A 26,378-nucleotide genomic window follows, 5' to 3' on the forward strand; every position below is an offset into this window, starting at 1 on the left:
CTGTGGTGTCTTATTTTGTGAAATGGCTCTGTAGGAAGATAGCCGGCTTATAAGAGGGTTGGTTGGTTTGTGTGTGCGCGATTATCCGGAGCTAATCTTGCAAATGTTTGTGGTTTCTAACCAATATATATAATGAAACACATTACTGTGCTAATTTGAAGATGTCGTTTTTTGTTAGTTTTTCTTTTTGAGATGGGGACGTTTTTGTGCGATGCAATTTTGTTCAGATTGATCCGAGTCATAATGAAGGGAGGGAAATTGGTTGAATCTGAGTGTTTTTTTACTTGAAAGAAATATCCAAAAATAAGATGGATAAGACGCACTCACTCCACACAGTACAAGATCGAGGTACACTGCTTGGCTTAGAAAAAAAGATATGAGGTGTCAGCATTATGGACATTATGGAGCACCGCAGAGAGAACATTGACCAGCTGTGCTTCCACAGCAGCTGGTAAAAAAATCCCTTCTGGCCAAAAAGTGCATTTTATACGTGTGGTGGGGGGCTCAGAGTGCGTCCACTAAGGAAAGTATGGCTTTCTAATAACACAAGCCGCCTTTGTATTGGTGAGTAGGTAAAACGTTCTTTATATTATCGCAACAGAGAGGCTGGTCTGCATTTCAGGAAGAGAAGAGTAACGTAGCTCTAATGAAGGCATTTGAGCTATGGACCAGAGCTAGAGGAAACTAGGTTGACCATTATTGTATGTTTTAATTTTTTTCATATTTACTGCACATACTGTAGGCCTACCTGTTTTTTCATTTGTCTACTACTTGATGTGCTCAACATATACTGTAGGTCATTTTGTTTAATTCTGTTAGCAGAACTTGAACCTTTGCACCTCCGTTGCACTCATTACTCTGGACAAAAAAACGTGTTTGGAATGTAAAGGGAATAGTTATCAATTACTAATTAATGTACTAGCATGGTATATCCACAAGCCCAGTAAACCATTTGTAGGTTTTACTATACTAATCGGTTTATTGAATTGAGTCAGTGTTATTGAAATTACATACTTATGCTGGAATAATGCAGAGCAAACAGCGACATTCACTGTTTTATTGCACATTGTTGTTTTTATCGTACATGTCATGTCAGATCATACAGAACCTTAATAAGTCAAATCATTTGGTACAAACAGATGAACGTTTGCTTTATTCAAATCAACAGGACTGAGGTAAGGCCAAGATACACAGACAACAATCTATCAATGATATTGTTATGTTAATAGTAGGGCCGGGACTTTAACGCGTTAATTGAGATTAATTAACTACAGAAAAATTAACGCGTTAAAAAAATTAACGCATTTAATCGCACCTTTTTTTTTCACCGCGGAACGTTTCTCACTGGGTGCGTTTCTAGTAGTACTGAATAGGCTGCGGCACGCGAGCAGCAGCAGCAGCAGCAGCAGTTGTTCACTAGGCTACAGCTCCGTCAGAAAGCCCAAACCCAAATGAATCGAATGAAGAAGCCGCTTATATCGCTTTTGCTCCATGGATGGACATTTAGATGTAAAAGCTATCGGATGGACGCGTGGATAGCGGCATGGCTGTGTGCAATGTCAGAAGGAAAGGATCCATTTATGAGCAACGTTAGCTTCTATGCTAGGCTTGCTAGCTGCTTCAGTTTAACATGTCTCACAGACCACCGGAGACGCGGTGATTTCACCACAGCACGAAGCTGTCAAGCTGTCCTCGGTGCGAAACATACTGAAGTAGCAAGCGTGGGTCAGCCCCAACCTCATGTGAAATGTTATGTTACCCCCATAATAAAGTTGTTCTCATGCCCCGCCATGTAAAGCACATTTGAGTATTCATATACACACTGAAGACACTATATAGGTACTTGCTGCTCTTGTTTATCTGTTGGGATAAAAAAGTTGTATTGCTTAAAGGGGAATACCACTCATTTTCAACATTTTTCTATGGAGTTGTGTGCACTGGAAATAATAAAGTCCCCCCATTATGTGTTGCCTATAGAACTGGAGGTCTGAAAAAACAGTAACATTATGAAGTACATTTTTGTGATGTCACTGAGATGTACTTCATAATGTTACTGATTTTTTTCAGACCTCCAGTTCTAGGCAACACAGAATGGGGGGGACTTTATTATATCCACAACAACTCTAAGGTATATTAATGACAGTAAAATGTTGAAAATGAGTGGAATCCCGTAGTCACTATTCACTGGAATACCAAAAAACATTTAAAAAAAAAGGTTTCTCACTGTTCTCGGGTTGAATATTGATATGCGATTAAAATGCGATTAATCGAGATTAATTAACTACAAAGCCTCTGATTAATTAGATAAATTTTTTTAATCGAGTCCCAGCTCTAGTTAATAGACAAAGATCAATCAAGCAGATGTACAGTAAACATGACATTTTATCAGAATTTACGTTGCAGCAAATAACTAGACCGTTAACTACACGAAAAAGCCTGATAAAATGTCACATTTATAAACATTTATGATCAATTGTGTTTGTCAGCCTATTACGTTATCCTCATGGATTTGATTTTGGTCATCATTGCCCATTACCCATCACTGCTCAAGCCAATACTAAACAAACTCCTTTGCCTGAAAATATTGCCCATATAAATGTAGTACAATGGGCTTCATGCTGTTTAAAATGTGGGTACATTTCGAGGCAATGGAAATGGGCACTTTAACTTGCAAATCAAATATAGCTGTTATGAGATGTAAAACAAACCTCACCAAATACTTGCTGCTATTAAATTGGTATTGATATCTGACAAGATGCTCCATTTCCATTGCCTCAGTGTTGCTGCTGTTCTGTATATAATGGCCCTTCAGAGGAAGAGAAATTGGCCATTCACCTCTGTTCACATCACAAACTACATTTTACTTACAGAATCTATACCTATACAGTCCCCTGAAACAACACAGAAAAGACAGCGTATTGTAGGTACAGACCTATCTAGGACATTTTCATAACTGAGTGACTCTGGACTGTCCCTATAAGAGAAATCCGAGAATGTTCATACAGTGTCTTGATACTTGCGGACAGTTACGCCTTACATAATTCCATCGCACAACAGAGTGTGACAGAGTGAAAATGAGACTTTCCTCGTCTTCAGAATGTGTCTCCTTGTGCTGTATTCTGGTCACGGTGACCCTGGCTCTTCAGGCAACTCGGCCTGGTGTAGTGCAAAATCTCTCCTCACACAAATCATTAAGGCAGCTGTACAAATATATCAAAAATAGTTGTGCACTGACAGACTGACCGACCGATCGGGCAGTCAATCAATCAGTCAGTCAGTCAGTCGATCGATCCATCCATCAATAAATAAACTACTCAATAAATAGACCTGCATTCCAAAGTAGTAAGACCATGTTTGTTCCACTGGTGGAAAATAGACAGGCGTGATCATAAGGCGGTGAAATATACACATTTTGAGACAAAGTTCTGCGAGCAAGAGAGATTAACAGTCCTTTTTCACTATACATTATACCATATCCAAGGAGTTTATATGTTATTCATGTAGATTTGTACCAGTCTTAGGTAATATTAATCATTTAAGTAGAGCTTGTATCACCATCCTTCAAGCTAAGTCACATTTTGGGAAACCTCCAATTCCATATTGATGCACAGATCTGCTGGTTAATCTTAGCCTGGTTAATAAGCCAGACTCAAATCACACTGTAATCCGCCGGCTGATTCGGTCTGGTTTATTAGCCAGGCTAGATTAATCTACCATCATTCAATAAAAAAAAAGTTAAACCACTAATTAATTACACAAGGAATTTGCTAATTACAGTAAATCATCCATCCTTTCATTCAATCATCCAATCATTCAAACATCCATCCATTCATTTTGAAGGACTATAATTCACTTTATATATTAATGAATCACTACTGGGTTGCCAAATTGTTGCATTAAAAAAACCTAAGCAAGTTTTATTGTAATCTTGTCAGAGTTGTGTAAAAGTATTTTGTCATCATGTTTTATCGTCTCGTGTAGCCAGACACTATTCCACAATCTCAAATGCTATATACTGTAGTCTGGAACTACACCTCCCGATGTCAGAGAAATCTGTTTGTCATTTCCGTTCACGGAAACATATTTTAGAACATCTTTAGATCTTATTTTTTCATTTCCATTTATGCTAATAAGCAAGCTGTATACTGTATGCTTAGATTATTTTGATTTATATCAGGATATATTTACGCGACTGTAAAGACAATGGAAGTGGGGAGGAGTCTTCACTTTAAATAGAAGTGGGGAGGAGTCTTCACTTTCGCTTCATCACTTGCTCATGGAAAGAGCTTAAGTGCTCTGTGTTGTTTTTGATGTGGGTGTTTGAACAGACTGTGAAGACGAATATCCTTCGGGACAATAAAGATTATTATTATTATTATTTTATCTGGCTTCCTTATTTTAGGCATTATAACCCATTCTAATGTGAATATTTTTTTAAATGTTGGCTTAAGGGTAGCTCTGGTCCATAGCCCTAAGGCCCTTTGCTGCCGTTGCATTAAGGCTCTGCCACTCTTTGCTTCTATAGCCCTCGCATGAAATGCAGACTAGCCTCTCCTCTGTAGCGGAAATATAAAAAACTTTTCACCTACTCACCAATACAAAGGCGGTTTGTGTAATTAGAAAGCCTACTTTCCTTAGTGGACGCACTCTGAGCCCCCCACCACATGTATAAAATGCACTTTTTGGCCAGAAAGGGATTGTTTTTCCAACGAAAAAAAAACCCTTTAGTTACTCCACTGCGCCCTCTACCGATATAGCCAAGAGAAAACTCTCATAGACAAGATTTTCCTTCCGGAGAAAAAAAAAATCCCTTTCTGGCCAAAAAGTGCATTTCATATATGTGGTGGGGGTCTCAGAGTGCGTCCACTAAGGAATGTAGGCTTTCTAATTAAAAACCGCCTTTGTATTGGTGAGTAGGTAAATGTTTTTTATATTTACGCTACAGATGAGAGGCTGGTCTGCATTTATGCGAGCGTAGGAAGAGAACAGTTCCATAGCTCTAATGAAGGCATTAGAGCTATGGACCAGAGCTAGCTTAGGGTTAACTTTTTGTAGCTTCGTGACTGTCGGAGCGGAGTCAAACCACAGTAGTAAACGGGATCCCATGTCATGGGATAAGAGACACTCCGCAGAATACTCCCCTGACAAGTGACAACAAGCTGTCATCTTTATTGCATTTTATCCTCAATGGTGTATAAATGTATGTATTTTCTGTAACATTGTCAATAAGCAAATCAATCAATCAGTCAATCAATCCCATGACATAGGATCCTTTTTACTATCTTCTTGATCTGTCTTTTAGCAAGCACCCCTGTCCAGAAAATCAACATTTTTATAGTGCCGGCACTATGATATGTACATTCAAGGAAGTTTCTCTCTATTAGTAAGGTCAGCCTTCTTGTTCCACAGACATCAAATTAAGATGCTTAGTCCAGTCAAGAGTGTAGCATTCTCAAGATACATAAGTTTCACCTAGGTGTCTTCCGGGTAAATATAATTTGTTGCCTGCATAAGAAATGATAATTTTCTCATGACGGTGGAAATAGTACGGTGATTGATCCAAAGTGTAATATTACTAGAGGGGCCAAGAGATTCAAATATGGCTGTCAGCAGCTGTAAATAGTGACTTGACAACTATGGATTTATACTCCATAGTAAAATGTATGCGTTGTTAGCTTGTATAGCCTATGTGTTATTTTTGACAAGCAATTAAACAATACTGCTTCTGCTATCAGATATCAGTTTTGAAAACGAAAACTTAAATATTATATAACATAATTGTGATAGCTTAAAATTGGAATTACATTTCACCACCTTATATTGAATGCCTGCAAAAGAATCAGTAAAAGAATCAACAATAGCAAAAAACTGAAATACTAAACTGCTTATAATCAACCTAATGTCACTGGCATTCAAGGTCAAATATAATGGTAAAGTGCTTGGGAAAACGTGACAATAATCAGACCTCCCCTGGTAATACTAACACATTCTGGACTGCCTGGTTTTGATCAACTTGAAGATGGATGGACACAGCTGCTCCTCTGCAGCTCTTCCAACAGACCTGGAGTGGTTTCCTGGCGCAATCAATGGATAAGTTAGTGAGTCACTGGGTCGGGAGTCGGGACCCATTTGTGGATTGCGGACAATTTTTTATGGGTCCCTTTATTTTTGCTTTAGTTTCCTAGATTTAGTTTTTAATTATTATTAAAAAAAAAGTTCATGAATTAAAACCAAAATGCAATGATTTCTTTCAGTAATTTCATGAAGAAATCAAGAAATCAATAAAGAAATTCCATAAATTAGAAAACAAATGTTTCAGAAGTAGTGAAAATATCCGATCTACAAGCTCACATCGTGGTGCGAAGCGACGCGCTGTGAGCTTGTAAATCTGCTATTTTCACTAGTTTGGGTCCTGGCCGGGCAAACGTCTAATTTATTTTTTGGGTCTTGAGCTAAAACATTTGGGAACCACTGAGTCAGTCAGTCAGTCAGTCTAAAAAACAACAGAAACATCCAGTTCTCCATAACAGAGCTGGGGAGGTTTCAATCAGGCTGATTAATTAGTCAGTCAAATCATTTATAAATAGATCGATAGAGGAGTGGCTGGCTGCTGGTTTCCCAAAACAAAAATGTCCTCAATGGCTACAAAAATGGCACAAACGTCCTGTCTTCAACCAGGGAGTATGACAGGTTCCTCAGTTCCCCAGGATGAGAGATGGTCTTGTAACCCAGTAGGTCCAGAAGGGGCTGGCAAACTGTTTGTGTGTAGAGCACAATGTCAAAGGATAGCTTCTGCCTCCAGCTCTCTGCGTTGGCTGCTGAATCCCGAACCGTGCCATACTTCTGCCGGTTGGACAGGTCACTGCTGCCCCGGGTGTTGTTGAGGATCCACTCCACCACGCCATGTTCAACGGAAAGACCTAAGAAGTCAAACAACTCCCTGGTCCTCTGGAGAGGAGACTTGGCCAAGTCCTCATATCTGAGGAATGAAGACAGGACGAGAGGAGAAACAAGCTCACATTTCGAACTCCTGTAACTTTCACCAAAAAAAGAAAGAAAAAAAAGAAAAGAAAGAAAATTTGAGAAAATATATTATCTTTATTATATTATTAAAATATTGCAATAGAGGGTATGCGCGTGACATCATCATCATACCAGGAAGTTATGTGGAAATGCCTACTGAGTGGCAAAAACTACTTTCTGGACTTGACAGACCGTACATCCAAACAGAAAAGTCATATTTGATTGCATTAAATGACTTAATCAACATTAAACTCACTTTGTCACTCACTTTGCCACTCGATCTGCCATTCACTTTATGCATGCGCATACCCTCTATACAGTATACTGCAATAGATCGTGGGCCATTATATTGTGACACCCTTATATATATTTCTGTTTGGTCCCGATAGCCAAGTGGTTACAGTCTTTTTGCCCCACTTACCTTAGGCAGGAAGTTGCATTCCCTAAAGACTGCAGACCCAACACTCAAACAGCTTTTTCCCCACGGCTATCGGGCTCCTCAATGCAGCTGACCCCCTTCTAGCCTCCCTCCATCCCCACTCAGAGTAAGATGGACTTGACTTGTGCTCTGAACTGACCTGAACACTTTGAACTCTCTGCACTTTATATTTATTCATTATTCATTCATGTTGTCTTGTCCTGTTTTGCACTTGTCCTAATGTTGTAACTACACTCTGCTGTCCACCAAACCTAACATGTTTACATGTCATGGCAATAAAGGCTTCTGATTCTGATTCTAATTCGGTTAGGACGCAATATGCACAAAATGCTGATATCAGCTTAAGTCCCTGGTTTGATTCCCGGCTGGTTTGACCATTTACTGTGTATGTCATTCCCTATACTCTTTCACTGCATTTCATGTCCCTCTCAACTGTCATAATGAAGGAATTTGAAAAAAAGATAATAATAGCAATATTAAAAATAATAATAGCATCTGCGCCCGCTGGCCGAGAGCGACAAATAGGCTCTGGCCTGACAGAGTGTTGTGTGTTCGAGTCCCGTTCATGACGACCTTTGCTGCATGTCTCTCCCCTTCTCTCTCTCCCTCTTTCCTGTCTATCTTCACTTGAAACTATCAATAAAGGCAGAAAAGCCAAAAAATAATCTTTAAAAAAAATAAATAATAGCATTTGACTACATACAGCCCAACAATAAACAACATTCTTAACATTTGTAGTCAACATGTGAACAACCAACATACATAATGTATAGCTGCATAGCATAACTAGCATCTATCCAAAAACAAATAGGCAACAAAGAAGGCAATACAAGGAATGAGGAGTGTTGGTGGTGTGGTAGAGTCTGAAGAGGTGAGATTTCAGACTGCGGCGGAAAATGGGGAGTGAGTCTGCAGTCGTGACTGAGGGGGAGGAGGGTGTCCTTCTACACCGCTTGGGGAGCCAGAAGGGAGAAGGAGGACGATTGGAGCAGTGGCCAGGAAAGAGAGGGACAGACGTCCTTTACTCGGCCGCCACTTCTTATTTATTATCCAATTAATTAAATGAATTTTCCTGTCAGCTAATGTTCGCACAGGCTGAAGGGTATTTAAGTCACACATGCGACACGCCCCTTGCTGTCCTTTCAGTCAATGCTGCTTCACCCCTCTATCCCTCCTCCACTGTCACCAGTGTCGGGGGTAGGGGGTATATTCTCTGGAAATAAAATGTCATGTACAGGATGGATGACGTATATTCGTATAAACTGTCCTGAGCTACCGCATAGAGCACCAAAGTCCTGACGTCACTGTCAGTAGAGGGCGTCAATCCACAGGTTCGTCTACTTTTTATTTGCATTGTAATCTCCATAGGGAGATTTTAGATCGCTGTGTTTGAAAAATAAACCGATCACCCCGGCCTTTTCACTCATATGGATATGAAGCATCGACTGAAGGTGGAAATGTACAAATATACCCAAAGAGTAACAAAAAAAGCGTTAGAAACGAGCGAAACAACCCAGAGACTACATTTCCGGTATAGGCGGGTGGCTGCATCTGCCCGTCGCACAACAGAAACTGAATGTTAATTACGTTTATTTTTATTTTTTTGATATTTAATGTCTCGTGGTTAGTACGAGTCGAGTCACCACCAGCTGAGCTTACGTCAACGAGGAATCTCAGGAACGCAATGTGTTGACAGCTGGGCGTGACGTATATTAGCAGCGACATTGCCTTCATATGTAGTTTCAAGGCTTTTGCGGCCACATTAATTCCATTTTCTCCAGAAACTGGCTGTATCAAATATGAATGGACATCATTAACGACGCACAGCCACTCCCCTGACAGAAAGGCCGGGGTGGTCGGTTTATTTTTCAAACACAGTTCTTATATGAAGCGACCTAAAATCGCCCTATGGGGATCTCAATGCAACTAAAAAAATCACACACGTGTGAACTGAGTGGTGTAATATAGCCTGTCTGACGTAATGAAATCATGTCTGACGTAATGAAATCACACCCGGGTGAACAGGGTGAACATAGCAACCATGCTCATTTTTTCTGCACTAACAAAGCCAGTTGTAGGAGTGGTTTACACCACTCAAAAAAATACATGAACCTGTGTATTGGCGCCCTCTACTGAAAGTGACAGTCAGACTTCGGTGCTCTATTAATGCCAGATATAATAATATGTTAATATTAGGATTATAAACATCTCCTATACTGTACATTGACTTTTGGTGTCTTTACTGATTGAACTCAACTTGAACAAAACTGATGATATAGACACACAAGTACAAACAACACACACAGCAGCCCATGCATAATATTGGCCATGATGCTTGGAAAACCCATATGGGTAACAGAGTTTAGCAATGTTGCATTTTTGAGTGGTGCGGCCACTCCATTGCCCAGCAATGTGTGATCCTGGCTGGCTGTGTCCCTGGCTGGATCCGAGCACGGAAATAGCGTTTTTTCACCACCAAGTGTCACTGTTGCGCAGCCACACACACACACACACACACACACACACACACACACACACACACACACACACACACACACACACACACACACACACACACACACACACACACACACACAGTACAAGTACAGTACAGCACCACTCAGTTCAGATGGGTCTGATTTTTTAGGATGACCAGAGGCCCGATATTTCATTATTTGGGCCATCCCATCAGGATGTTCTTAACATACCCGTCCCCTGTGACGCCCCCTTCTCACCTGAGCAGCAGGTACCTCCCCCTCAGCCACGCGGGTCTGGCCAGGCCAGCGGACACGGAGCTGAGGAAGTCCTCACAGACCGTGTTGATCTGGCCCAGGTCCAGGTTGTAGGGTCTGCGCCCTGTAGCTCTCCACAGACGCCACAGCCTGTAGGTGTCCCTGAATGTCTCTATGCGAGACGCCAATATGCCCCGCGGGTCCCGGACTAGCTGGACCACCTGTGAATGACAACCGCCACCATCATCATCATCGTCATCATAACCATTGGAGCACCCACCCCCAATTACGCCAAAGCTCCACTGCAGCCTTCGGGCGCCCGTCAGCGTCGTGTCATCGTCAACGCAGGGAATGTTCCCTTTTAACACATTCAGGATGGGAACCCCTTTTGGTGTTTTTTTTTTCAACTTATTCTTTTTATTGTCATTGCCGGGGTAGACAATACATTTTATACACTTCATACACTTTATACATTATATAGCATCATTCAGTTCTCAGTACAGAATTGTCTCCCCAAGGAGACAGCAGCAACATTGAAAGTAACACATTTGAAAAATAATAAAAATCATAAATAATACTAACAATAATAATAAAGTGAAGAAATGTAAACAGACATGAAAGAGAAAGAAAAAATAATAATAATAACAACAACAATAACAAATAAAGAAAAGGAAAGAGGGCAGGGGGGTTCCGTAGAGATACATCTTTGTAATTTTAAATCTCGATGTGTGCGAAGGGCGTCCATTTCCTAATAAATTGCTCATTTTGTAGCCTCACCTTTTGGTGTTTTTAAGCATTGTTTTGCCCCCACAGTGTAGTGGTCATGTTTAATTATTCTGTGAAACAGCACCTACCCCAGTGTTCCTTATTTTGATGATTGCCTTGTGCTTACAATTCGGTACAATATATATTTCAGCTGTGCTGCCTGCAATCAGTCAAATGTCTTCAGCTCCAGTGTACTGCTGTTTGTCCCCTCTAGTAATCAGATTTTATGATGGCATTTGATGGTTATTTTGTTTCACGTTGTTTGCATGTACAAATATGTTTTACAAGCAGCTATACAGTGATTTGTGTGTCTAGCTTTGCTCTGTTAGTCACATGCTTTCTGTATTGTAACAGTCATTTGGAAATGTTTGTATTTTGTTGTTACAGTTTCACAAATTGACCAGTAAACTTCATAAAGACAACACCTTCTCTGTGGAGTTTGTTGGGAAATGTTTAGCTGGTGGGATAGCTGGCATCCTCAGCTAGTGAGGCCTACACAAGCATTATGTTATACTTAAGCTATTGAAAAATAGCAGATCTACAAGCTCGTAGCGTGGCACAGAGTGCCACGCTACGAGCTTGTAGATCTGCTATTTTTGAAAAATCGGGACAATGTGGCGTGAATATATATTCTTTCAGAGAACGTTTTACCCCCCCCCCCCCCCGGTCTTAGGTGGGATGCAATGGCATCCTTGCTACTAAGTGGAGGTAAACAATTTAGTTAAATAGTTTTTCTTCCTGGAAATAAAACGTCTGGGTTTCCGAGGCTAGTTAACTGTCTGTGGTCCGATTCCCAGAAATCAGTTTGAAACAAAAATAAAAAGATCGAAAATGAGGAGGACCACCACTTTTCAACCTATCTTCATAAAATTGGTCCTCACTAATGATCATGATAAAATAGCAACATTTTTGTTCTACTCAGTCTGTGTCTCGTAGGAGGGCTGTGTGGGCAGTTCTGAAACCCGTCCACCAGTGGGATTGGGAATCCAAGCTAATAGAAACTGCAGGTTTTCTATTCCTGAAAAGTTGCAATGCAATAATGGAAGCCATCGTTCTCACGATAATCTAAAATCTTGTTTAGAAAACAATCTGCCTAACGATGATGTCACTGGTGGACGGGTTTCTGAACTGCCTACAGCCCTCCCATGAGACACAGACAGAGTAGAAGACAATTGTAGTATTTTATCATGAACATTAGTGAGGACCAATTATATGAAGGGGTGATGCAGGTCATCGGGTAGATTAAATTACTTTGAACTCATTGAACTTCATCCTCCAAAATTCAGTTTAATCCTGTACCCTTGAATCCCCATAATCATCAAGAACCTATTATGACAAATTGGAAAAATGTGAATGTGCAGTTTGCCTTTCTAAAAAACACATAAGCCTGATTTTTCCTTTGTCATATGATGTCGACATGCAATGAAATTGACATGCTCTCAATGCGTCAATGCGACACATCGACTATTTGTTTTGCCGCACAACGTAAAACAACTATAAATTGAAGGCATCTATGTGTCCAAGTATGGACGCATTTGGACACATTTTTGCCCAAAATAGGGACACCAGGCTCAATGTGATTAGGGGTGCGTTCGGAAATGCGCACCGGGAGCGCACTCCCCTATTAGTTTGCATTGCACAGTGTGCAACGCGCCCTAAATATTAGTGATGTGATTGTTGTGGCACACGTTCCTCGCGTTTCTAGTCCCTCCCCTGCACGACATCATGTAGGGCAAGGGCCGGGGCGTCTCCCTCAGCCAGCAGCCAGCTCAGGTGTGGCTGATATCAATCAGCCCAGCTGCTCCACAATCACCATCAACAGAAGCTGCCAATATAAGCTGCTGAGAACCGGCCTCCGACGCTTGGATGTTAACTGCTGTGGTTAGTGTAATTGACAATATTCTCTAGTGTGCTTTAGAGAGTTTTCAGGATTGCAGATCTGTGTTTTCCGTGCTAACCTTGTTCCTCTGTTTTGTTCGAGGCTCCCTCCTCAAACCCAGTGTCTACCATGGTATTGGTTCGACCTCCCGTTAGTTTGACCATTACTTACACTATCCCAAACCCTAACCTACCCTAAACTCACAGGAAGCCACAGGTGATTTGTAACCCGCAGCACGGGCGATTTGTAACCCACAGCACAGGTCGGACTAACGGGAGGTCTGACTTAAGGGCAGTCCCTGTGTCTCCCAGCTCCACCGCTTCTACCCTCTCCCCCGGATTTCCCAAACCCTCTCACTTCCAGTATTCCCCTCACCTCCCCAACAGCAACAGGACAACTTTAGTTACTTTTTTTTCCAACCAAGGTTCATGTTTTAGGTTATTAGAGAAAGTAAAAGATGTGTGTTAATTATTTTTTCATTTGCTGCTTTCTTTCGTTTTAGCGATTTTAGTTATTTGACAGAGGGGCGGTGGCATTCGAACATGGGACTAAATATGTATTTTTTTTTTACACAATTTTATAGTGATTTATTTTTTTATTATTTACTATAGCCCTACTAGACCCCAGGAAATTACATCTGGCCATAAAAGATCACAGAATATACTTAATCTTGGTTGAAAAAAAACTAAAGTTGTCCTTTAACGTTGAGTGAATACATTTCCTTTTTGCCTGTCTCCGATTCTCCGATTCTCCGTGTCTTTGTCTTTGGGGTCCCTGGCACATTTGGCTACGTAGCACCGGTCGAGTGCAACAGTGATGAGAAGCAATCTCTATTTTGTGTCACAGGAAGACCTGAAGTCAGTAATTATACTGGGGAAGCATGTGAAACCAAGGTGTTTAAACAAAAAAAAACATCTTTATTTCATAGTCAGTGGAGAGAGGCATGCAGCAGATGGTCCTGCTGCACTGTCCGGGGGACTCAAATCGGGGACTCTGCAGTCAGGCATCAGAGCCTCTGTGGTACATGCCCTAACCACTTGACTATCAGGTTTTCCACAAAGGTGGCAATTGATGCTAAAGTGTAGGCTGCCTGAATACATTTCCCCCTTCAATTTCAGTACAAGTAGAAGGCAACACCCACACCAATTGCTTTGTCTCTTCTCTTGGTGCAAGGATTGAAATCCCCAAAGGTCCAATTCCAAAGAATAAAGTAAATTCAAGGTCTACAACCGCCAGAGTAAAATTCACACACATTTTAAGCCTGGTAACCGTGACCCTCTGTAGTATCAATTTAGAACTTCACAGACTAAAGAGAGTCTTCTATTCTAGTCTGCGTGCGTGTGTGATGGGGAAGTGTATCATTTGTGTGCAAACCTGCGTCTGAGCCGGTGTAGTGGTTGGTGTTGCTGTGTGGTCAATCGATATCAAGTGCATTGATTGGCCCATCCAGCCATCCGTCAACAAGTGAGCCAGTCTCTCACTCAGGCCTCATTCACACGTACCAAACACCAATCAAGCAATGTTTGGTCGTTTTTTTGGGCCACCACAATGCTTTTCCAATGGGAGTCACATGGTTTGATCAAACATTTGTGTTTGATTGCTGATTGCTGATTGCTCCCCCTTCATCAAACAAAAATGTTTGGTCAAACCATGTGACTCCCATTGAAAATGAATTGGAGCAGCAATCAAACAGCAATCAGACATCACACACGGACCGAACATTTGTTGTGTAGGTGTGTACGAAGCCTCATTGAGCAGATGTTAAATGGATGGATGAAAGAATGAGTCACAGATCAGTCAAACAGCCAAACGGAGACCAATCAATACAACAGCTTGATGGATAGAAATATCACCTGATCGGTCCATCTTCCGTATATTGGATGAGTAAGCGGTTCTAACCATCAAAGTCTGTTTTGTTTTTTTTGTCTCCACCAGCCGAAGGCATGGGGAGAGTATGTTTTGCACTCCGTCCGTCTGTGTGTCCGTCCGTCTGCGTACAGCTAATCTCCGACACCATTGGCCCAGTCGATGCCAAACTGCACACCCTGGATGCCAACGAAGAACCTTTGCCCCAATTTCTCCACAACGCAACGTGGCGCAACGTCATAGCGCCACCATGACGTCCTACTTTTGCTAAATACATTTCTTTACATTACTCGTAAACAATTTATCCATACGATATCTTTTATGCACACACATTCCCACTAGGCTGAGGAAGAAATGCCACTTAAAAATGTAAAAAAATGCATCATGTTCTTACCTATAATTGCATTGATCTGTGTACAACTTTGTAGATGAGGCCAGGGAAATACTTTTGCCCTGCATTTTTAACATCTGCCGGTTATGAGGCCGATTTTGGCAAAACACATTTCTGTACATTACTCGTAATGTTATACACTATCTCCATAGTCATGTGATCAACACAGATCTGTCCGCTTTCCCATATTCCATCCCGATTGGCTAAGATTGCCTGCCAAAGTTTGCAGGATTGGTCCATTTTGAAAATTCCTCAAATCTTGAAGAATTCCCACTAGGCTGAGGAAGAAATGCCATTTAAAAATATTCATATATCAGCCTCATGATGGCGCTATAACAGGCCAGTTCATGTTTTCACTACATGAACTACACCGATCTGTGTACAACTATGTATGCACACTACTAAACATTATAAATACACTGTTACGTGTTATATATTTATTTTTATTGGCCTGTTATACAACCACAAGACGACAGATTATTGGCACCATTTAAAAAAAAATATATATATATATTACTCCAAACATCACAAACGCTATTGTCCTGGTGGAGACCTAGCTGTGCCGAGGGGGTCTTTTGCTAGTTTAATTTATTTCTGTGTCCCCGTAGTATCCCCCTAGCCCCTAGCCCCTAGTCTCTCTGTCTCTCTCCCTCGCTCTCTCTCTCTCCCCCTCTCTCTCTCTCTCTCTCTCTCTCTCTCTCCCTCTCTCTCCCTCTCTGTCTCTCTCCCTCTCCCTCTCTCTCTCTCTCTCTCTCTCGCTCTCTCTCTCTCTCTCTCTCTCTCTCTCTCTCTCTCTCTCTCTCTCGCGGTCGATTTATCTGAAGCTCTCATATTGTGTGACTTACAATTAACTACAACAGACCAGAGCAAAGGGTCAGCAGCCAGTCCCAATAGTTGCTAATGGTTTCTCGTCTGCGGTGTGGGCCATATCAAACCAGAAGGACGAGCTGTCTCCATTGATTCTGAGAGTGTACGCTGAGATCAGAAATTCTTGCTGTGGTCTGCCTCAAGCCAAATTGATATTTTCTCATAAGACAATGACGCTGATTCTCAACTAAACTAATCCCAGCAAGCCAAATGGCGTCATGATGGCGTTATGATGACGTCCTCCGGTGACTCCGGTGACGTTCAGGACTAGGCCAGATCACAGCGCATATGGGGATGATCTTTACATCATTTCCAGGACGTCTTCACGAGTTGAAATAATGAAGCTTATTCTGGGCCAGATTTGACTAGTTATGATATGAAGTTGATCTGGCCTCAATCGGACTCTCTCTGATTCATCCAGGGACATCCGTCTTAGTGGACAGAATTTATGTTGGTTGAAATCAGGTGATATTCTGGGCCAATAGAAACGTCACTAATTCGTCCAGGTCCTGACCGTGCTTTGCGTTGCGATGCATGGCACTGTCTTTCATAGTTGAACAAACGGTTATTTTCTGTTTTTTATTTTTTTTAAGATTTTTGATTGATCGATTGAATACTTTATTAGTGAGAAATGGTAGACATGGTACAGTCGGACATTTAGGCTAAAAGGATAACACACAAAAGTCCTTGGGACTTGTTTCCAGTCCTATGATGTACACTACAGTATAGTGTGGACAGGGATGGTTCAGAGATGCCACAACACGTTGGAGTTTAAAGGTCCTGACACTGAAAGCACCAGATGCTTGCATCATCATGTTTAACACAGGCTTTCTAAAATGAGTTGGAGCAATGCTGCACAAAGGTCACCAATTTTTATTTCAAACTTGTAGTGAGTATACACAGGATGTATTTTTTTTTACATTTTGTATTCACTTGATTAACCCATTTTGACCTGAGATCAGATTCTAAAAATGTCTGTTTGAAAATGACAGTTTTCTGAAAAAGCTATGTTTCTATGTCAGTCGTTCTTCGATTTTTAAAAAATAGCAGACCTACAAGTTCGTAGCGCGGCACTCGGTGCCGCGCTATGAGCTTGTAGATCTGCTAATTTTCAATAGCTAAAGCATAACATAATGCTAACACCAAAAGGGGTCCCCGCCCAAATTGAGTTAACACAATCTGTGCCATTCACAAGAAATATCGTGTTTAGAGCCCAGTGTGCCAAACACGAGAAACACGAGATTTAATTCATCACTGATGCTCGTGTCAATGCCGTTCCAATGACCGTTCCAATGACATGCCGATTTTTTTTTCATCTAACACGCTAAATAAGATCATCAGATTCTATGTTTTGGTAAATCTCTACTGTGGAACATCTATCTCTATTGGACGTAAAAAGGAACAGGTTGGTTGTCTACCTTCAGGTTGAGTCGTGGATCCTCCACGAGGGCTTTCAGGTCGCTGACATGAGGAATGCGGACCGTCTTGATGGCTAAGTGACGTCTCTCTCTGCACGCCTCGGCGGCCAGCGACACATTGAGTGGCCCGCAGCGCTTCACACACTCCCCTTCGTCCCCCAGCACAAGGGCCTGCTCCGTGGAACCCAGGGGGGCTTCACATACCGGCGGGGTGCACAAAGCCTTGCCTGCGGATGGAAGGGTTGTTATAGTCCGGCAGCCGACAGGCTTCTTTTGTTTAAAGTGGGAAATGTAGTCTTTTTTATTGGCCTAACATATTGTCTATATACATACATTCATGAATCCACTTGCTGTTAGTATTGGGCTTTTTTTATGGCAGGCAAAATTGTCAAAAATGTAAAACTTTCCTTATGCTTTAAGTAGCATGTGACATATCAAACTAGGGTTTTCATGATTCTGAATCCATTCCAAGTATTAGTTTTGCACAAAAAACACTCCTTGGGCTGAAAACGGCTATAGACGTCATGGCAAATGTGATGAGGTCAGCACAAATGTGATGAGGTCAGCACATTTGGGGCAAGTGGCTATGGCTGTTTTTAGCCCAAGGAGTGTATTTTGTGCAAAACTAATGCTTGGAATGGATTCAGAATCATGAAAACCCCCTAGTTTGACATGTTACATGCTAGTTAAAGCATAAGGAAAGTTTGACATTTTTGCAAGCCATAGGATGTTAATGATAGTTTCACAAGAAACCCCTATAAAAAAAACGCCCAATACTAACAGCCGGTCAGCAAGTGGATTCATAAATATATGTATATAGACAATATTTTAGGCCATTAAAAAAGTGGAGGAGAGAAGAGCAGAACAAAGCTACTGAAATATCTTCCTTACTGGCTCCTCTTCTAAACAGCTTGTCAGTGGAGTGGTTGGCAGGGTGCGGTCGGATGTAACTCTCCAGGCTGTTGAGGTGACAGTGGCAGAGCGATCTCAGTAAGTCCCTGGCCGCTCCCAGCATCACCCTCCTTTCTGCGGGGTTCCGACTGTGGGCCAGGCGAGGGAGCAGGGCTGACTGGACATGGTACAGAGGCTCAAACAGGTAGAAGACCTGAAGCAGAGTGAGGGAGCAAATCAAGTCGAGTTGATTCATGGAGCACTTTTAAAAACAGCCTATACTGACCAAAGTGCTTGGCGATATCGAAAAGTGAACAAAATGCTGTGCAGCATCAATACATAAGACAGAACAAAGCAACTATAGCAACAACTAACAAGAACAAATCCACAGAAAATGGAAAAAAAGACAGCGAGTGTGCAGTGTATGCAGTGTGTGAGCATTGCAATGCCTGTGTGTGTGTGTGTGTGTGTGTGTGTGTGTGTGTGTGTGTGTGTGTGTGTGTGTGTGTGCGTGTGTGCGTGCGTGCGTGCGTGCGTGCGTGCGTGCGTGCGTGCGTGCGTGCGTGCGTGCGTGCGTGCGTGCGTGCGTGCGTGCGCGCATGACCATTTGTTTAATATACAATTTGTATACATTCATAAGGAAAGGCAGGCCACCAATAATCACACCTCAGGGTGCTGGTTGAAGAGCTGCCCCACAAAAGAGGACCCGCTCCTGGTAGTGGCCAGAATCAGAACGTGCACCCTTCTGCTTGCATTGTAGGGTGGTGTGGAGAACGAGGAGGAGGGTGTGACAGGCTCCTCGCAGCCCGGATCTAAACCCTCCAGCATCTCTTGTCCTGGCCCTCCCAGGGCCCCAACCCCACAGTTGACGGCGGGGCCATTAGGGGCCAAATCCCGCCCTGGGCCCCGGGAGCACAGTGAGCTGAAGGGCTTGGCAGAGAAGGTACGAATGGCTGTGTACTGGATGGCTATTGAGGCCAGCGCTAATAGCACCATGGACTTCCAGGAACATTGCATGGTGAGCGGACAGCCTCATCTAGACGCCACGGGACTGTCTGTAAAGAGGAAGAGGGCAAATATGGAGGTCTGGAGAGACGGAGAGATACATGGGGACTTAATGTTAACATGTGAGATTGACTCATGTCATATCTTTGAAATTCTGTACAAATGTTGTTAAACATGCTGCAAAAATAACCCCCGTGTGGGGTTCCCCAGGGGTTCCCCGGAAGTTCCGCACCCAGGGTGCCGGCCCGTTTCCGGCGAGCCACCCCGCGTCCGAAATGGTCGAGAAATGACAGAGTTACCGTGTGGGGGTCCCCGGGGGTCCACGGAACATCCAGACCATACAGAGAAATGACAGTTACCGCGTGCTACTGTACTGTACTGTCACTGTACTGTACGTCACACCCGAAATCATCATATATATAGTGTGTGTGTGTGTGTGTGTGTGTGTGTGTGTGTGTGTGTGTGTGTGTGTGTGTGTGTGTGTGTGTGTGTGTGTGTGTGTGTGTGTGTGTGTGTGTTAGGTTGCATTATCGTGCTCGGACCCAGCCAGGGACCCAGGGACACACATAGCTGTCTATAGGAGTGGTTGCACCACTCAAAAATAGCCGATCTAAAAACTCACAATGTGTCGCGATGCAACATATTGTTAGCTGTTTTGATTTAACACATTTAGGATGGGAACCCCTTTTGGTGTTTTAAGCATTCAATAAAAATAGCAGATCTACGCAGGTACAGGATCTTTATTTCTTTTAGTTCTTTAATATAACTCAGACATAAATTATGGTTCTGATTGTTATGACGTGTTGAAGCTTGGAGATTGGATTGTTTTGTTTTAATTAATACTTGTGTGTGGTTATTAAGGCTCAGTGGTTAAACAACACTGCTGATAAAACATATTCCTGATAAGAAACGTGAATATTGATATTTGATAACATGCAATGTGATGGACAATGTCACCAGGGAGGTGTCTCATCAATGTCATATTGATTACACAGAAGTAGCCTACAGTATGTGTGTTATTGCCAAGAAGGATTTAATTATATATTTGATCAGGGATCTCAGTCTCTTGTGCTGGGAATATTGCCCATCTATACAGGCCAAAGAAATGCCAATTGTACATAAGGGCTAACAGAGAAAAACACCTCACTGCAAAAAAAAAGAAAGAAGAAAAGGCGGGGTAAGTGTCACAATTCTTTCTGTTGTCTCAGGAGTGACAAGAACAAGTGAATGATAGACGTGAAGTTTGATTGACCATCAAACTTTATTTCTATAACTTTACAAAATAGCATTACGAAGATAGCAAACAATAAGGCCATAAGGGCAGTAACTGGCAGAGAGAGATCAAATGTGATTTCTGCACTATTCATGACTTCATACAGGTTCTTATACTGATAAAGAAGAATCTAACCGCAGGATCATATACAATCATTTTGTGTTTATTGTATTTAGAAAGAAAATGTGCACCTACAGATGCCCAAATATGACTTAGTCATGCACGGTATTTATTTGTTTGTTTGTGTTTGTTTAATTTGCCAGGGCATGGCATGCTGGTTCACAGGGAGTAAAAGAGGGTAAAATAGTTATAAAACTAACCGTCATGTTAAAACTGCGGGAGACGGGAGTTCATATTGGCATGTATGCTGTATTTGCCTAGATTAGAATTATGTTCAAGGCCAATTACAAGGACAAACTTTGAGTCTGAATTGGTAGTCATTGTGCTGCAGGCCAGTCCACCATCAGTGACACAGTCATAAAGTAGCCATGATAAAGTAGTCAAATGATTTGTTTTAAATGAGAATGAGCTGTTGTGAATTTAATAGACCCTCAATGTGGTAATAGAGTAATGGTAATCTAATTAAAGGAGGTAGTGATGATACAATCATCTCTGTGATCAAGATGACACTGTACATGGGCAGTATCACGTACATGACAATAGGCTACTGAAGTTTATAAGTGAATGTACAGTATAGGCCTATATTATATCTGGTTCCCAAAGTGGGGTCCGGGGAGAGTTCCAGGGGGTCCCCAGCTAAATGATAATTAGGAACCAAATGGACCCTTATGGGTCTGTAACTCTGAGAGTGTACAAATGGAACCAGATGGACCCGTTAGGCGTTAGGGTCCATTTGTACACTCAGTTGATTTTACAATATACATTGGGGTCCCAGAGATAGAAATGCCATTAAATGGGGGTCCGTAGCCTATAATTCAGGTCAAACCTGGGGGTCCTTGAAATTAAAATCGGTGAAAATCACTGCCAGAGCTGTAAAAATCTTCTCTTATGGGTCTTCCTTGGCATATATTTTCGAATGGGGGTCTGCGGGCTGAGTGTCAGTTTGGGGGTCCTTGACATGAAAAAGTTTGGGAACCACTGCATTATGGGACCAGCAGCTGCATGAGTCAATATATATGGAACAGAAAGGAACCGAGTAGTATATGAATAAGTATAGGCCTACACAATAAATCATGCTGTCTCATGATAGATGAGTTCTAGCCTACTTCAACAATACATTTCATATCATATACTGTACCACATCGTGACGATGGCCATAGCCTATCTATACTTATATGCAGATGAAAGTGAATCAGTACAAATGGATAAAGTTTTTTTTTTGCACCTCCTGCTTCATTAAAATATACCACTAAGTAGGCTGTTAACATAAAAAGAGAGGTTATGCCGATAGAAAATATTATCTCAAGAATTCAACATTGGCACACATTAATTAAACACTAACAGACAGAACAATTGCCCAATATAAAATGTTTATAGGGCTAATATAAACTTTATAGGCATCCACAATTCATGACAGCATAGCACACCCACTATTGTATCCCTGTCAGTGGCATCCCTGCATTAATTAGGTGACATCTATTATCAGAAGTCACCACCAGCCTGCACGGCAGCACCTGTAGGCTTGAAGACACATCCATTGGTGATAACGCCAGAGAGAGACGTGTAGCCTATGCAGCCTATACACTACAGTATGGGGGATGGAGCCGCATATGTGGATGGGATCATGGGAGGATGGAGGCGACATATCGAGCTCACTCAGTCGAGTGTGGTCGTTCCGCAGTGCAACAAAAACAACGGTCCTGCGAATTAAGGCAGGGAACCACTTGAATTAGAGAAAACCACATAAATCTGCGGTATTCTCTACAATATTACACAACATTATTGCCCATGTTGCCTGTAGAACACCCTCTAGCCTACGCAATAAAAATAAATTATAGGCTACACCGCTACAGCTATTTCTTTCTTTACCAAATCCAATCCGAAAATCTCATTGGAACAAATTATTTTGCATGCATGCGAGAGCAGGCTATAGCCTACTCACTGTATGTCGACTTAAAATGCATGGCCAATAAATATAAAGACCTATAGGTTATTCTTTTGGTTTGTATTGTTTTCATCTTTAATGCATTTAAAGGGTGAAAGGCGAAGTGAACTTGATTTCACCTACCTACCGATATAAGCGCCACAATTAAAAACAATAACACACGGCAATAGCAGGCCTACCTACCTCACAATGTTATGCCGACTTGGTCAGGTGCGCTGATAATGCTTGCCTCACAGACCGAGAGATGAATGAATGCTCCAGAAATCCTTGATATTATTGTCACCGCGGGACTCATCTGTTTGCAGTCTAGACAACATTATTGGAGCCATAGGACGCTGTCTGTCTGTCTGCCGAGCGACAACCACGCGTACAACACCGGTATGTGTGAAAGCCAGTCGGCGCGGTAGAAATCAGAACATTAAAAGGTTAGGTTTTGCCTCCAAAAGGACCAGGGAAATCATTTTGAATTTGAACATCCAGATCGCAAACGTTGACTCGTCAGATCGGAGTGTATAATATGCAACAAACAACAGACCCAGCTCAGCTGGAAGCCTAGTGTTGGGCTAATACGAAAAGCTCTCTCTCTCTCTCTCTCTCTCTCTCTCTCCTCCTCTATCTCTCATACCCCCCCCCCCCCCCCCCTCTCTCTCCCCCCACCACCCCAATTTCACCCCGCTCCCAACCTCAATTTCCCCAGGTATGCCTTAACCTCCCTGGGGAAAATTATAGGCGAGTACAGTATAGCTAAATCATTTAATCTCCAAATGTGTGCCTTGCTTTTTCAGTCCTCCATCATGGAAATAACTCAGGGGAGGCGTGTGTGTGTGTGTGTGTGTGTGTGTGTGTGTGTGTGTGTGTGTGTGTGTGTGTGCGTGTGTACCGTGTACGCTTGTAGTGCTTGTTTAACCTCAAAGTGTCCTCATATGGTCTGTCCTCTTAATTGAGGTGAGGACATTGTGACTGAGGGGAGGAGGATGCCATTGAAGGCTGAGTGAGGAAAACCTTTTCTCTATAATCCGCAATACTGAACATTTTTATATGTATAATCAGGGTTAATGTGGCCCCATGTGCACAGTGTCCTTTTCGCATGCAGGCTCTGAAGCACTTTGAACAGGAACATGTACATCACAAATTGTGCATGATTGATAGAGCAGCAAGAACAGTCAGTGCACTCTAAAACAAATGGTGCTATATTGCACGGGTTCATTTTGGGCTGGGGACCCCCAAAATATGCTGGCTATATGTCTCGCAAGCTTGAGGTGTCTCAAAGTCTGAGGCTCTAGTATGCTTAAAAAAATGCCCGGCGGCTGTTATAGAGCCACAAACATCCATCTATTTTCAACCGCTTATCCAGAATCTTGTCGCGGGGGTAATAGTTCCAGCTGAGAGATCAAGACTTCCCTTTCCCTAGTCTCGCGTTACCAGACTGTTGCCTCCGCCATTTCCAAACGCTTCATCATACAGTCTGGGCCAACGAACGGAAAAGGTCTCATGAGTATCCGGATACAGCAGAAGTGGAGCCTCCTCGCCACTTCCGTTTCGTCTTTACAGTCGCGCATATTTATCCAAATATAAATAGAAAACATCTAAGGCTATAGCTTGTTGCTTAGCAGAAAAGGAAATAAAAATATATATTTTCGTGAACGGAAATGGCAGCTTCCGTTACTCAGCTCATGGGGGCTATAGTCCCAGACTCTATAGCATTCGGAGATTGTGGAATAGTTGTCTGGCTACACAAGACTATTTCCCGAGCAACATTCACAACTTCCTCCTGGTGGATCATCCCAAGGCGTTCCCAGGCCAGTGTGGAGATATAATCTACCCATCTGGTCTGCCACATACTGTATAGTCTCTTCCCAGTGGGATGTTCATGGAAGACCTCCTTAGGGAGATGCTCGGGAGGCATCCTTATATTAATGATGCCCAATTAAACCACCTATAAGCTGTGCTCCTTTCCCAGTCCAGGAGAAGCAGTTCTACTCAGACAGTACGTTTTAACAGCGGGCGACAGCCAGACGAATTTTCTCGGAAGTGCATTATTTGTCTATGGGACCCGGCGACTACCGGCGATAGCAAGCGAACAGGCGATGGTCGAAAAGTGGGCGGAGCAACGTTGCCCAAAAAGACAAAAATAATTCATCTTTTCGGGCGATTGGGCGATGTGTCAGCCGATGCTCGCCTGCTGTTAAAACGTACTGTGAGTCTCTCATGGATGACTGTACTTTGTTCTCACCCTATCTCTAAAGGAGATGCCAGCCACCCGTCCATCTTATTCTTTGTCATGAGTCATGACTCATGACCATAGGTCTATTTAACCTTTGAAGTTAAATAAGATGTCATTAAGCTTGTATGCCAGATTTGTTTGGTTCAGTAATGAGCCACAGAAAATGTGTCCGCAATAAGAACTGATTTAGAAGAAGATGAAGGCACCTAGCTGTAGTGTGAGGATATAGATGTCTCTAATGCAAGTTAAATCAGTGTTAACTTGTTTTCAACTTCAAATTTCAGATTTTATTTTATTTTATTATAGCACATAATTCTGGTTGCAGTCATAATTCTACAAGTTACACTTTATGAACACAAAGTCCAATCATGATGGAGGAAAAACAGCACAAAACAATACAGTTTCAGCCCATTGGACACAGACACGGACCCATACTAGACTAGTGCAATGAAAATGACACTCAATATTTAATATCATGATTTAAACTTTCCCAAGGATATTGAGTCCAATCTGAGTACTAGCTGAAAACTATATGAACCTGTACAGTATAGGCACATTAAGTTAGTTAACTTGAGGAACTTCTTGAACCCCTCCTTGTTGATGGTTCATTCACATATTTTGCAAAAAGATACATACAGTATTCACGGCAGTGACGGCACACATTTAAATTGCTTGCTGCACCCGTCACTGTGAATCCCCTCGGAAGGAGACTCCAGGAGGTGTTTCAGACACCTACCATTATCTCCTCTACCACTGGGACAGCAGGCATCACTTTCCAGGTCACAGCAGATGAAGTAGAGACAAGGAGGAGGCTTGGACCATCAGGAAGTACCCCCCAAATGCAAATTAACTGCAAAACAGCCCTTGACTGGTACATTTCCTCAGGGCCTGCAATATCACTCACAGCGGGGACGTAAGTCTGTCACGAGGGGCCAGGGCACAGTACTGTCCACATGGGCTCCTCTTCTCATAACAATTTATTGGGAAGGGGGGGTGTTTATATGGCCTAGTTTTAATTATGGGGGAGGGTTACAACTCCTGAATCCCCCACGGACATTCTGCATTAATTTCTCATCATACTCCAATTTCCTCAATTGATTTATGTAGATTATATTTTGACCTTTCAGCTTGTGTACAGCGACAAAAGTGAAGGGATGTATTTTTCATGATTGGACACCATACAGTATATTGTTTGTTGCAAGGATATATGGCCTATTTTCACACAGTAGGAACATGCCATCAATTTGCATGAGAGTGGCAAAGCCTGGTGAAGGTGGGCCCAACTGGATGCCCCCACCCCTCCAATCAGTGTGTTTGATGGCGGTCATGCCCTCTGTGCCGCTACAGATGTACACCACTGACTCGCAGGCCTCATTCACACGTACCAAACACCAATCAAGCAGTGTTTGGTCGTTTTTTTTGGGCCACCACAATGCTTTTCCAATGGGAGTCACATGGTTTGATCAAACATTTGTGTTTGATTGCTGATTGCTCCCCCCTCATCAAACAAAAATGTTTGGTCAAACCATGTGACTCCCAT

The 26,378-nt window shown here is 42.3% G+C and overlaps 1 protein-coding gene across 1 annotated transcript; it reads right to left on the reverse strand.

The window, feature by feature from the left end:
* Positions 1-6,413: 6,413 nt before the first annotated feature.
* chst1 (carbohydrate (keratan sulfate Gal-6) sulfotransferase 1) lies at positions 6,414-22,955 on the reverse strand. The gene is made up of 6 exons (XM_079500715.1): positions 22,798-22,955; positions 18,938-19,357; positions 18,272-18,485; positions 17,381-17,607; positions 10,198-10,415; positions 6,414-6,979 (listed from the first exon to the last, which is right to left on the reverse strand). The coding sequence occupies exons 2-6, from the start codon at positions 19,286-19,288 to the stop codon at positions 6,643-6,645; spliced, it is 1,347 nt and encodes a 448-aa protein (XP_079356841.1). The 5' UTR covers positions 19,289-19,357; positions 22,798-22,955; the 3' UTR covers positions 6,414-6,642.
* Positions 22,956-26,378: the final 3,423 nt, after the last annotated feature.

Source organism: Electrona antarctica (assembly GCF_951216825.1).
Source record: "Electrona antarctica genome assembly, chromosome: 5".
Classification (NCBI taxonomy): domain Eukaryota; kingdom Metazoa; phylum Chordata; class Actinopteri; order Myctophiformes; family Myctophidae; genus Electrona; species Electrona antarctica.